This window comes from Symphalangus syndactylus, chromosome 12, assembly GCF_028878055.3.
Source record: "Symphalangus syndactylus isolate Jambi chromosome 12, NHGRI_mSymSyn1-v2.1_pri, whole genome shotgun sequence".
Taxonomy (NCBI): Eukaryota; Metazoa; Chordata; class Mammalia; order Primates; family Hylobatidae; genus Symphalangus; species Symphalangus syndactylus.
Window position 1 is genome coordinate 85,775,709 of NC_072441.2, and position 11,923 is coordinate 85,787,631.

Sequence of the window (11,923 nt, forward strand, 5' to 3'; positions counted from 1 at the left end):
GAGGCTGAGGAGTCTTGTGTGAGGAGGGCAGGCTGGCAGCTGAGGTTTCCATGGTATCAACCTCCTGATTTTTCAAGTGTCTTTGAGAATCGAGAGAGAGGAAAAGGGAGCCAGGGCTTTCCAGGATTCCTCTAAGTTACCAGCCCCCAGCACAGAAAAATTCCCATTAAACTCTGACTTTGAAAGACAATTATTCACCCTGTTCTGTTCTGCTGCTCCAGCTGTGACCCTGAGAGCAGCGTTTGGGCCTCCAGTTTCCTGTAGCATTTGCAGAAACAACTTCCACAATCTCAGATTCTTCTCTTTATCCATCACCAACCCCCACAGCCTGCCTCCCTTCTCTACTCCCTGGCAGAGGAGGGCATGTGTGGTGAATGAGGGGCCAGGACAGCCTCCCCGTTTCCCTGTCATTCAGCGGCAGGTGAACTCTGCACCATCTGCAGAGGCAGGGGAGGCAGGACCCTCGCTCCTCATCTGCTGGTGACGTTTACGTGTGGTTACAAGCTGCTCCAAGTCCATGGTGGCAGCAGTGGTGGTGATGGTGGGTGAATACTGCAGATGCTGCCTTCTGTGAACCAGGCCCTGACTTGGTGTCCTGGCCCCCGGCCCTTGTACAAAAAACCCTATTACAATCCAAAAAGGGGCTAAGTTCTACAGTCAGGCCCACGGGTCTCACCTCTGGTTCTGCCCCTTATTGGCCATAAAATCTTGGGCAAATAATATATTTATTGAGGAAAGTTGCTTTACCTTTCTGACCATCGGTTTCCTTACCTACAAAATGGGTAGATGAATACCTAACTTAAGATGGAATTTGGCAGATTAAATGAAATAGTGTGCCTTCGGGTCAATATCTGGCACAGGGACATAGATTACTTATGTATGTGGCATTATACTTTTCTATCTTGATGAAATAATTGCAAATACTAGATACAATTTAAAAATGGCATCATTTCCTTGTTTTGTTTGACAGTTTTGTCATGAAACAATAGTTTAAAAGCAGAAAAGATTTTCTTCTGGGAACCAAGTGGGGTGGTGGTTGTCCACAAAGATTGTGAACTTTCCTATGCTTTCCACTCCTCCTTGACCTCCTGTGCAATGGTGATCACTGTAGGCACTTAAAAAAGTTAATTACCTGTTATAAGTCAATAAAAGAAATATGACCACCATGGTTGATAAATGAACAAAAGATATAAACAGAAGATGCATAAAAAACAGATAGATAAATTAGGATGAAATATGGTCATCTTCACAGTCAGTCAAACATTGCAGATTAAGCAAACGATATCATATTTTGCCTATCAAATTGACAGTTGCTCTTTTTTAGTGAGACTACTTGGTATGGTGATGGAGCAGTGCAACAGGAATTCTCATATTGTAGGCAGGGTTTTAATGAGTGAAATGCATCTTTGTAGTCCATTTGATGTGTCAGAAGCATTTAAACATTTAAAATGTTCATACTCTTTTCCATGGTAATTCCATTTCTGGGATTTAATCCCAAGGAACTAACCAATTATGCAGAAGGGACTTATGCACAAAGAAATTCACTTTGGTCTAGTTGTAATAATTAAAAATTGGAACTCAGTAAGAGGCTGAATTACATTTGGTAAAATTACAACTATATAAGGTGGCGACAATGACCGCTCTAGGCAAGAATGTTTGCTGGCTGACTGAGAAGTTTTCTTGAGCTAAGAAGATGAAAAGGACTTGGTTAGAAGGAAAGACGAAAATAAACATGTGTTGAGCATCTGTTGTATGCAAGATCTATATTGGGTATGTGGCATGCATGATCCCAGTTCATCCTTATACATCATATGATACCTGTGAGGCTGGGAAGGACAGTGAGGCAGGAAGGGCCAAGACAATGGAAGCCCTTACTCAGCACCAGGTCCTAGGAAATGGGTTGGGAATCTGGCCTTATATATAGGTTTCTTAAAATGACAATACCTCCTTTTGCATTTAAAGGAAACCAAAGCTCAGAGAGGGACAATTAAGTAACTTGCCTGAGATCATAGAACTAATAAGCATCACACTGGGAATCTAGTTGCTCCAGCTCCATGTTCTGCTTGGGACTGCAAAGAGGCAGAGATGAAGGCAATGAAACCAGACCTTTCGAAACTAAATCTCGTCCTCACCATCCTTATCCTCTCCACGTCACTCCCAGACACACAGCTCTGACTCTCTTCTTAATTTAGTCGGAAAGAGAACCTTGCCAAATGGGCCCTCTGCTATTTAAAATAAATTACTCTCACGACTCTGTTCTTCCCTTTTTGCTCCACCCTCCAGGGAAATTACTTCAGTTACATTTTTCAATAGAGAATGAGCTGCTCCCTTCGTACCTTCTGCTGTCAGTCTTACCTTACCTTTTCCTGTTAAAAACAAACAAAAAAAATGCTGCCATTTCCTGGTTTGCATCAGGAAGCCTGTGTGCTCAGTGATTGGTTCAGGGTGTCCAGTTCGTTTTTTTCTTGAGTTGTTAGTTACATCTAGGCTGGCTCCTCTATGCAACCAGAGCACTGCCACCATGTCATTATAATGTTTGTCACCATTCTGACAGGTATGTAGGTGGCAGGGCAAAGGGTGCCCAGGAAACCACCTCTGCCTCCATCAGCCCTTTTGTTTGTGTGCTGTTGTTTGCCCAACAACTACAGAGGGCCAGAAGCCCCAAGAAAAGGAGGTGCAGCTGTTCTTACTTTGCCAAGCCTTACCTGAATTCTAAGCAGGTGCAGAACAGCCAAACCCAGGCTGCATGGAATCCCACATGATGGAGGAGGAAAGGGAGGTGGCTGGCTCCCCATGCCCCTACTCACAGAGTACTCTCATCCTTAAACACTGACAAAACAAAATCTTTTTCCTGTCTACCTATCTTGGATTAAAGTAGATTCAGGCAGTGCTGGGTTTATGATTCTATTAAGAATTTAAGTACACAAAACTAGTGAGTTATTGTCTTTGATCTCAAAAAAAGTAACATTTAAAGCACATGGCATCATATCGTCATATTTAATCTTGATTTTTTTAAGTTTGCAAGTAAAACTTTTATGGACACATATTTGCATGTGTCTTCAAGGTGGGGCACATGCACATGTATTGTACTTGAAACAGAATAAAAGTCATCTGTATCTACCTGCTCTTAACTGCCTTTCCGTAATTACTGGACTTGGTCCTTTTCCTATACATGTTATGGGTTCCAGAAGTATAGTTAGAAGAGAATTGGAAACCAAGGACTCTGGACTCTACAGAGATTGTGGCACCAAGTTCCCTCTTATGATTTTTCTCAATTTTGTTGTAAATTGGAACTCCATCTCCCTGTTCACAGTAAACAATCCTTTCTGAGAAATAGCTTAATAAATTTATTTACATCTAAAAGGGAGGGAGGAAAAGAGGGAGAGAGGGAGAGGAACAGATAAGAAGACATACACATACACAGAGAGAGAGAGAGAGAGAGAGAGAAGAGTCAGGCAGCTCTCAAGTATTCCAGACCATACAGAAAACACAGATCCTAATTTCACTTCTGTGCATAGCTCCTGAAGCTCCCTGATACTGTTTTTGGTCTCTGGAAATTCCCTCATTCCTATGTTTTCCTGAACCCTAACCATTTGCCTTCTTTTAATTATTTTTTTCCCTGTTCAAAGACCGAACATTGCTTTGGTGGGAAAAAACTGTCTCTTTTTTTTTTTTTTTAGGTTTTCTCTTTGTTGCCTCTATCAGTTTTTTTTTTTTTAATTTTTTTTATTATACTTTAGGGTTTTAGGGCGCATGTGCACAATGTGCAGGTTTGTTACATATGTATCCATGTGCCATGTTGATTTCCTGCACCCATTAACTCGTCATTTAGCATTAGGTGTATCTCCTAATGCTGTCCCTCCCCCCTCCCCCCACCCCACAACAGTCCCCGGAGTGTGATGTTCCCCTTCCTGTGTCCATGAGTTCTCATTGTTCAATTCCCACCTATGAGTGACAATATGTGGTGTTTGGTTTTTTGTCCTTGCGATAGTTTACTGAGAATGATGTTTTCCAGTTTCATCCATGTCCCTACAAAGGACACGAACTCATCATTTTTTATGGCTGCATAATATTCCATGGTGTATATGTGCCACATTTTCTTAATCCAGTCTATTGTTGAAAACTGTCTCTTTCTCAGAAGTGTTTCATCAGAAACAAAACACTGAATCATTCCTACCAGCACATCAGCATGATCTAGTGTCTACATAATCTTTCAACAATCCTCCTTAAAAGATTAAATACCCAAATGCAGAAATTAAATAGCAGAAAGTAACCACATATACAAAGGAAGTTAGAAGGTCATTTTTCTTAACTTTATGTGAATATATTGAAAACCTAGCTAAAATAAATGATTTTCCAGAAAAATATAATTTAATAATATTGACTCTGGAAGAGAAAAAATATATAAACAGATAAATTACTTTATTAAAAATAAACAGATTATTTTGTCAAAGAGTATTCCTCAGAAAGTAACTGGCCCAGTTTCACAAATTAATTTTAACCAATGTTTAGAGAATAAGTAATTATACTTTCACCATTTTAATGTAACAGCATTAGACATATTAGTTCACATAGTTAGACCAGAGAAAGAAGTGAAGTATAAAACTTTCAAAGTTGACTGGGCGTGGTGGCTCACGCCTGTAATCCCAGCACTTTGGGAGGCTGAGGTGGGTGGATCACCTGAGGTCAGGAGTTCAAGACCAGCCTGGTCAACATGGTGAAACCCCATCTCTACTAAAAATACAAAAATTAGCCGGGCATGGTGGCAGGCACCTGTAATCCCAGCTACTCAGGAGGCTGAGGCAGGAGAATTGCTTGAACCTGAGAGGCGGAGGTTGCAGTGAGCCGAGATCGCACCATTGTACTCCAGCCTGGGGGACAAGAGGGATACTTTGTCTCAAAAAAAAAAAACAAAAACTTTCAAAGTTATTGAAAGTTATTATTTATCATTATTTACAGATGATTTAATTTGTTACTGGAAACCTCAAAATATAGGAAAATTATTACAAATGATAAGAGAACTCAGGAAGAGAGTTGGATACAAGCTTAATGTAGAGAAATAAATAGACTCATTACATGATACTAATAACCAGAAAGATATTTTGGCATCAGCAAAATAAAATGCTTATTTAAAACCTAATGGGAAATGTACAAAAGATGTATGATGAAAAATATAAAATGCTACTGAAGAATACAAAAATAATGTCTAAACAAATAAAAACATATAGCACATTCCCCAGTAGGAAAATTAAATTATACAGAAGTCAATTCTCATGAAATTAATCTGTAAATTAAATGTGATTCTAATTTAAAAATAACAGGATTTTAAAAAAAATCCAGACAAGCAGATCCTTTCTATGGAAGAATGGGTCAAGAACATCCAAAACAATTCTGAAAAGCAAGCATAATCAAGGGGACAAGCTACCAGATATTAAAACATATCATGAAATTCCAGTTATTAAAGCAGTATGGTATCAATAAATGAATAGACATAGAAAGTCCAGAAAAGAAAACAATGAATGGTTTTGAAACAACTGGCCGGCCATCAGGAAAAAAAAAGTTGGATTCATAATACATACTTCATACCAAGATAAATTCCACAAAGACCAAAGGTTTAAATGCATCTAGAAATTTCCTGCTGGAAATGGATAGTGATGATGGTGGCAAAACATTGTGAATGTACTTAATGCCACTGAACTCTACACTTACAAATGGTAAATTTTATTTTATGCGTATTTTACCACAGTGAAAAATATACCATGTACAAAAAACCTTTAAATAATAAAAAGTGGAAAAAATGATTTTTTTTGTTTTTTTGAGACAGAGTCTTGCTCTGTCACTGAGGCTGGAGTGCAGTGGCATCATCGTGGCTCATTGCAACCTCTGCCTTCCAGGTTCAAGCAAATCTCATGCCTCAGCCTCTCAAATAGCTGGAACCACAAGCATGTGCAGCCATGCATGGCTAATTTTTGTATTTTTATTAGAGACACGATTTCTCCATGTTGCCCAGGCTGGTCTTGAACCCCTGGCCTCAAGTGATCCACCTGTCTTTTTTTTTTTTTTTTTTTTTTTTTTTTTTTTTTTTTTTTTTTTTGAGACAGAGTCTTGCTCTGTCGCCCGGGCTGGAGTGCAGTGGCACAATCTTGGCTCACTGCAAGCTCCGCCTCCCGGGTTCACACCATTCTCCTGCCTCAGCCTCCGAGTAGCTGGGACTACAGGCGCCCGCCACTGCGCCCGGCTAATTTTTTGTATTTTTTAGTAGAGACGGGGTTTCACCGTGGTCTCGATCTCCTGACCTCGTGATCCGCCCGCCTCGGCCTCCCAAAGTGCTGGGATTACAAGCGTGAGCCACCGCGCCCGGCCGATCCACCTGTCTTAACCTCCCAAAGTGCTGGGATTACAGGTATGTACCACCGTGCCTGTCTAAAAAAACAATTTTTTAATAACCAAGGGTGAGAAAGCCCATATGACAAATCAAACACACAAACAATAGCAAACTCTTAAAATTACAAAAAGTTCATAGATTTGACAACAAAAAAATAAAAATTTTCTTCACTGCAAAAATGACTATATAGTCAGAAAAAATATCACAAATTAAGAACAATATTGCTACTCAAATAATAACAAGGTAAGACAGAAAGTACTTAAAATGTTCATTAGTTGGAGGCAATAGAGAATCAGTAACAACACAGGGGAATCCTATGCAACCATGCAAAAATTAAGGCAGCTCTTTACGTACTACTATAAAATAATTGCTCAGATTCATCATTAAGGCAAAAAAAGCAGGGCAGAGTTTATAGTATGTTAAGATTTGTGTAAAAATGGAGGGAAATTATGTATACATTTTCTTGGCATATGGATAGAATAACTCTGAAAGGGTGCAGCAAAAAAATAATAAAGGGAGAGTCTTTTCATGGTCTATTGTTATGGACCTTTTGAATTTTAATCCTGTTAAAATTCATGGTTATGTACTTTATTACATTTTTTAACATTTAAACTTTCCCTTAGCCTCTATAATCCCCTACAGCAGCTCTAGCAAAAGCTTCCAATATCTCATTAAACTACTTATCTAGAACAAAACAACAGCAGATACAAGGTGAGCTCTTCATGAATCTCTATCAGAGAGAACAGTCAGATGACTATCGTCTGGGTGACATAAGAGCTGGGAGACCAGTGACCATGTGGTAGGAGCTGGGGATAGGGCATGGGGGAACTGCAGTACTATGAAGAGAGCTTGGCTTTCAGAGACCAATTAATTTTCATGGGTTCAAGCTTGAGAGTAGACCTGGGAGAGGCTGCTGGTCCTCATGGCTCAGAGGAACTGTGGGGACTACACAAGTGGGCCAGGCTGAGTTGAACCCATGAAGTTGGGAGGCTCATGGCTGGGGTGACAGGGGAGTATATTCTTCCAGTGCATGCAGTTGGTACCATGTGTGTTCCAGGAGTGGAGGCTGCCATAACTCTTATCACAGCTGGCTTGCTGATGCTTAAGAGACCCTCACAGGTTGACTTGACTACTGAGGGCAAATGGAATGATGGGTAAGCAATTGAAAAAAAAATGCAGCTAAGGGTCTTCAGAAACTGGAAGAAAAGGAAACTCAACAGAACACCTCAAGCACAGTCCCTAGAGTAAAGCTGCTTGATTGGCTTAGTAGTCAACCTTCTGAATTTTTTTTCTGGCAATTCAAAGATCTTGTCTGGGTTTGGATCCATAGCTGGTGACCTACTGTGACCTTTTGGGGGAGGTAAAGAACATTGTTGAATTGTTTTTCTGGTTTCCCCTCATTTGGGTAGACTGTCAGAGGAAAGATCTGGAACTCAAGGGCTACTGTTCCCACTCTTGTGTCCCACAGGGTGCTCCCTTGATGTGGTGCTCTCCTCTTTCCTCTAGGGATGGGGCTTCCTGAGAGCTGAACAGCAGTGATTGTGATTTCTCTTCTGGATCTAGCCAACCAGTGGTGCTACTGGGCTCCTGGCTGGCACTGGGGAGTGTCTGCAAAGAGTCCCATGGTGTGATCTGTCTTCAGGTCTCTCCATGATATCAGCACCTGCTCTGGTGGAGATAGCAGGGTAGTGAAGTGAACTCTGGGAGGATTTTTGGTTATATTTTTGTTAAGTGTGCTGGTTATGTGTCGGGTTGACCTACAGCCAGGAGGTGGTGTTTTCAAGAGCACATCAACTGTGGTAGTATAGGGAGTATCAGGTGGTGGGAAGGGCCTTAGAGCTCCCAAGAGATTATGTCCCTTGTCTTCAGGAACCAGGGCAGGTAGAGAAAGACCATCAGGTGGGAGCAGAATTAGGCATGTCTGAGCTCAGACTCTCTTTGGGTGGGGCTTGCTGTGGCTGCTGCAGGGGCTGGAGAGTGTGGTTCCTAGGCCAATGGAGTTATGTTTCCAGGGTAATTCTGGCTGCCTCTGCTGTGTCACAGAGGCCATCAAGGAAGTGGAAGAAAGTTGGCAGCCACAGGTCTCACCCAGCTCTCATGCAGACAACCGCCCAAAAGGCTAGCCTCACTCCCACCAAGTCCCCCACAACAGTACCACCAGTGAGCAGGGATGAGAACTTGCCCCAGGCTATAAGCCTCCCAGCTGAGAAAGCAAGCAGACTCACAGTTCCTTGGCTGTCACCTCCTTCAGAGTGTCTGTGGATTTTCTTGGCTTTCCTGGTATGTTCCTGTGGTAGTTCTTGGAGCAAAAGTTCACAACGTAGGTCTCTGCATTCTGCTCTGTCCATCTGAGAGGAAGCTGCAAGTTAGTCCTGCCTCCTATCCATCATTTCCCTCTATTTTTGCCAATTTTATAGCATTTAATGGCAATATTGCATACCTTAGGGATTTTTCTCTTTTGCTCTCTACACCCATGTATTTACCTCCTGACAAAACACAAGCACATTAAAGAGACATCTCTGTCATTATTTCTTTAAATAGTCTTTTTACATCTTTCTCTACTCATCTGGGACATCCATAATTAGTATATTGGTTCACTAGATGTTGTCCCATAATTCCTGGAGGCTTTCTTCACTCTATTTTCATTCTTTCTTTTATCTTTTGGTTCTCCTGACTGGGTAATTTCAAGTGACCTGTATTCAAGTTCAGTGATTCTTTCTTTTGCTTGATTGAGTCTGTTGCTGAACCTCTCTATGAAATTTTTTATTTTAGTCGTTGTGTTCTTTAGCTCCAGAATTTCTGTTTGGTTCTTTCTGGCCATCTGGCATGATCCTTGGATGGGTGTGTTGCTGGCTTGGTGCCTGGGTCAGCAGTTGGGTATGCCTGGTGCCTGGATTGATGAGGTTGCATCTAGGGCCTGGTTCAAATAGGATAGGCCTGGGGCTAGAGTCTTCTCAGACAGGCCTGGATTCTGGGTTTACAGGGACTGTCCTGGTACTGGAGTCCACTGGAGAAGATCTGTTTACTGGGTCTACCAGAGTGGGCCCAAATGCTGGCTCATGAGGGTGGGCCTCAAGCCCATGTGTGTAGGGGCTAGCCTGAAGCCTGGGTTCACAGTGGATGACCTGGCATTGGAGAAGGCCTTGAGCCAGAATTTTCAGGGACTGGCCTGATGTTGGAAGGGCCTGGTGCCTGGGCCCATGGAGATGGACCTGACACCTGAGTCTACAGGGGCTCGTCTGGCACTGAGGTGGCCCTAGAACCTGATTCTGCAGGGGAAAACCTGGGTCTTGGGTTTGTGAGGGCCAGTGTGGAGGCTGTTTGTATGGATGCTGGCCTGGAGTATGAGGCTGCAGGGCCTGAGTTGGAGCTGAGGCATGCCTGGAGGCTAGGTCCATGGATACTGACCTGGTACTTAGGGCCACAGAAATGGCCTGGGATTTGGGTACAGTTGAAGCCTTGGGCCACAGGAACTAACCTAGTTCTGGGGGTGGTCTGGAACCTGAAGTCACTGTGGTTGGTCTGGAGGTGGGGCAGGCCAGGACTCTGACTCTGTGGGACGCCAACCTAGGGCCTGGGGCCAATGGGGCTCTGGAGTGGGCCTGATGCTTGAGTCTGTGGAGCCAGTTTAGTTCTGGGGTGGGTTTGGAAATTGAGTCTGTGAGTCCCAGGCTGGAGTCTCAGACTGCAGGGGCTGTCCTGGCACTAAGTGGACCTAGAGGCTTGCTTAACAGGAGTAGGCCTGGGTTCTGAGGCTGCAATATGATGGGCTGAAAATGGAGTTTGTTGGTGGCTGTCTGATGTTTAGGACTGTGGGGGTGGCCTGGCACTAAGGCAGGACTGAAGCCTCAGGCTGCAGGGACTAGCCTTGTGCTGAGTGTAGTCTGAAGCATGGGGCCACTAGGGCTGGCCTAGAAGATCAAGAGAAAAAAATATCTCAAAACACAGACCTAAAACACAAAGAGATGAAAAAATTGAGAGAAAATATGAGGTAGAGAAGAAAGAACCAGGATATCTTTAATGCGAATGAAGGAAATTCTGAAAGGATAACGTGGCATAAAGAGGGAGAAGTATTACAGAAGTAACAAAAACAAACTTCCATGACCAAAAGAAAGAAGCCAGTGAGAAGATTAAAAGCACTCATCAATTTCTAGATATAATTTTTTAAATTAAGAAAACAGGCATTTGGAATGGCATCACAGAAGATGGCAGAATATAGGAAGCTCTGCCTCCTTTACTGAAGCAGCTGAAGCAGCTTTTCTCAGTGGCATCTATTGAGGGGATTTAAGGAAGCAACCCCCTTTTCTCTCCTTTCTTACTGGTTTCAAACATTAACAAAATCTTTGACCAGTCACTGACTATGAAGGTAATAGAATAGAGACTTCGATGACCATACATGACAAGGAATTTATTCTTTGTAAAAATATTTGGAAAGTCACTGAAGAAATGGACAACTGCAGCCTTCTTCAAGCAATAACAGCAATCCCTGGAGAAGGGGTAGAATCTGTTTTCTAGAGTTACCACATTACAATCTTTAACATTTCCAATTTTCAACAAAAATTTATAATGCATACAAAGACATGGGAAAGTATGACACTTTTCATACTTTTACTTTTCTCATTCATGGGAAAAGTAAAAGAAGGCGACAACCATCTCTGAGGAGGCCCAGACACTGCACTTATAGATGAAAACTTTAAATTAATTGTCTTAAACATTATGAAAAAGCTGAAGGAAACCATGAACAAAACTAAAGGAAACCAGGAGAATAATATATAAAAAGTAGGGAATATCAAAAAAGATAAATTATAAAAAAGAAACAAATAGAAATTCTGGACCTAAAAAGTACAATCGATAAAATAAAACATTCTCTAGAATGGCTCAACAGCAGATTTCAGGTGGCCAAAGAAATAATTAGCAAACTTGATGACAGGGCCATTTAAATTACGCAATGAGAAGCAGAAAGAAAAAAAAATGAAGAAAAATAATCAGAGCCTAAGGGACTTATAGAACACTATCAAACATACCAATATATACACCATTGAACTCCCAGAATGAGAAGAGAGAGAGAAAGGGGAAGAAAGAATATTTGAAGAAATAATGGTCAAAAACTGTCCAAATTTGATGGAAGACATGGAGGTACACATCCATGAAACTTAATGGATTCCTAGATAGTATAAACTCAGAGAGATCCACAATTACAAAAACTAGAATCAAACCATCATAAACCAGAGACAAAAAGAGAATTTTGAAAGCAACAAGAGAATTTACTTATCCCATGCAAGGGGGCCTCAATAATATTAACAGACATTTTCTCCATCAGAAAAGATGGGGGCTAAAAGATAGTGGGATGATATATTTAAAATTCTGAAAGAAAAAAGACAGCCAACCAAGAATTCTATATTTTGCAAAACTATCCTTCAAAAATAAAGAAAAAAATTAAGATATTCCTAGGTAAAGCAAAGGGTTTTTATTTCTAGTAGACCTCCCCTTCAAGAAATGCTAAAGGGCATCTTTCAGGCTGAAACAAAAGGGTACTAG

At 41.5% G+C, this 11,923-nt stretch overlaps 1 protein-coding gene across 1 annotated transcript in view; it reads right to left on the reverse strand.

Annotated features, from left to right (window-relative positions):
- Window positions 1-2,795, reverse strand: part of LOC134734872 (uncharacterized) — a 60,678-nt gene extending 57,883 nt beyond the window's left edge. Inside the window, exons 1-2 of the mRNA XM_063628230.1 lie at window positions 2,706-2,795; window positions 2,356-2,366 (exon numbers count right to left, since the gene is read on the reverse strand). Of these exons, the coding sequence (XP_063484300.1) occupies window positions 2,356-2,366; window positions 2,706-2,795 (101 nt within the window). The remainder of the gene's footprint in view (window positions 1-2,355; window positions 2,367-2,705) is intronic.
- Between the last annotated feature and the right edge of the window lie 9,128 nt (window positions 2,796-11,923).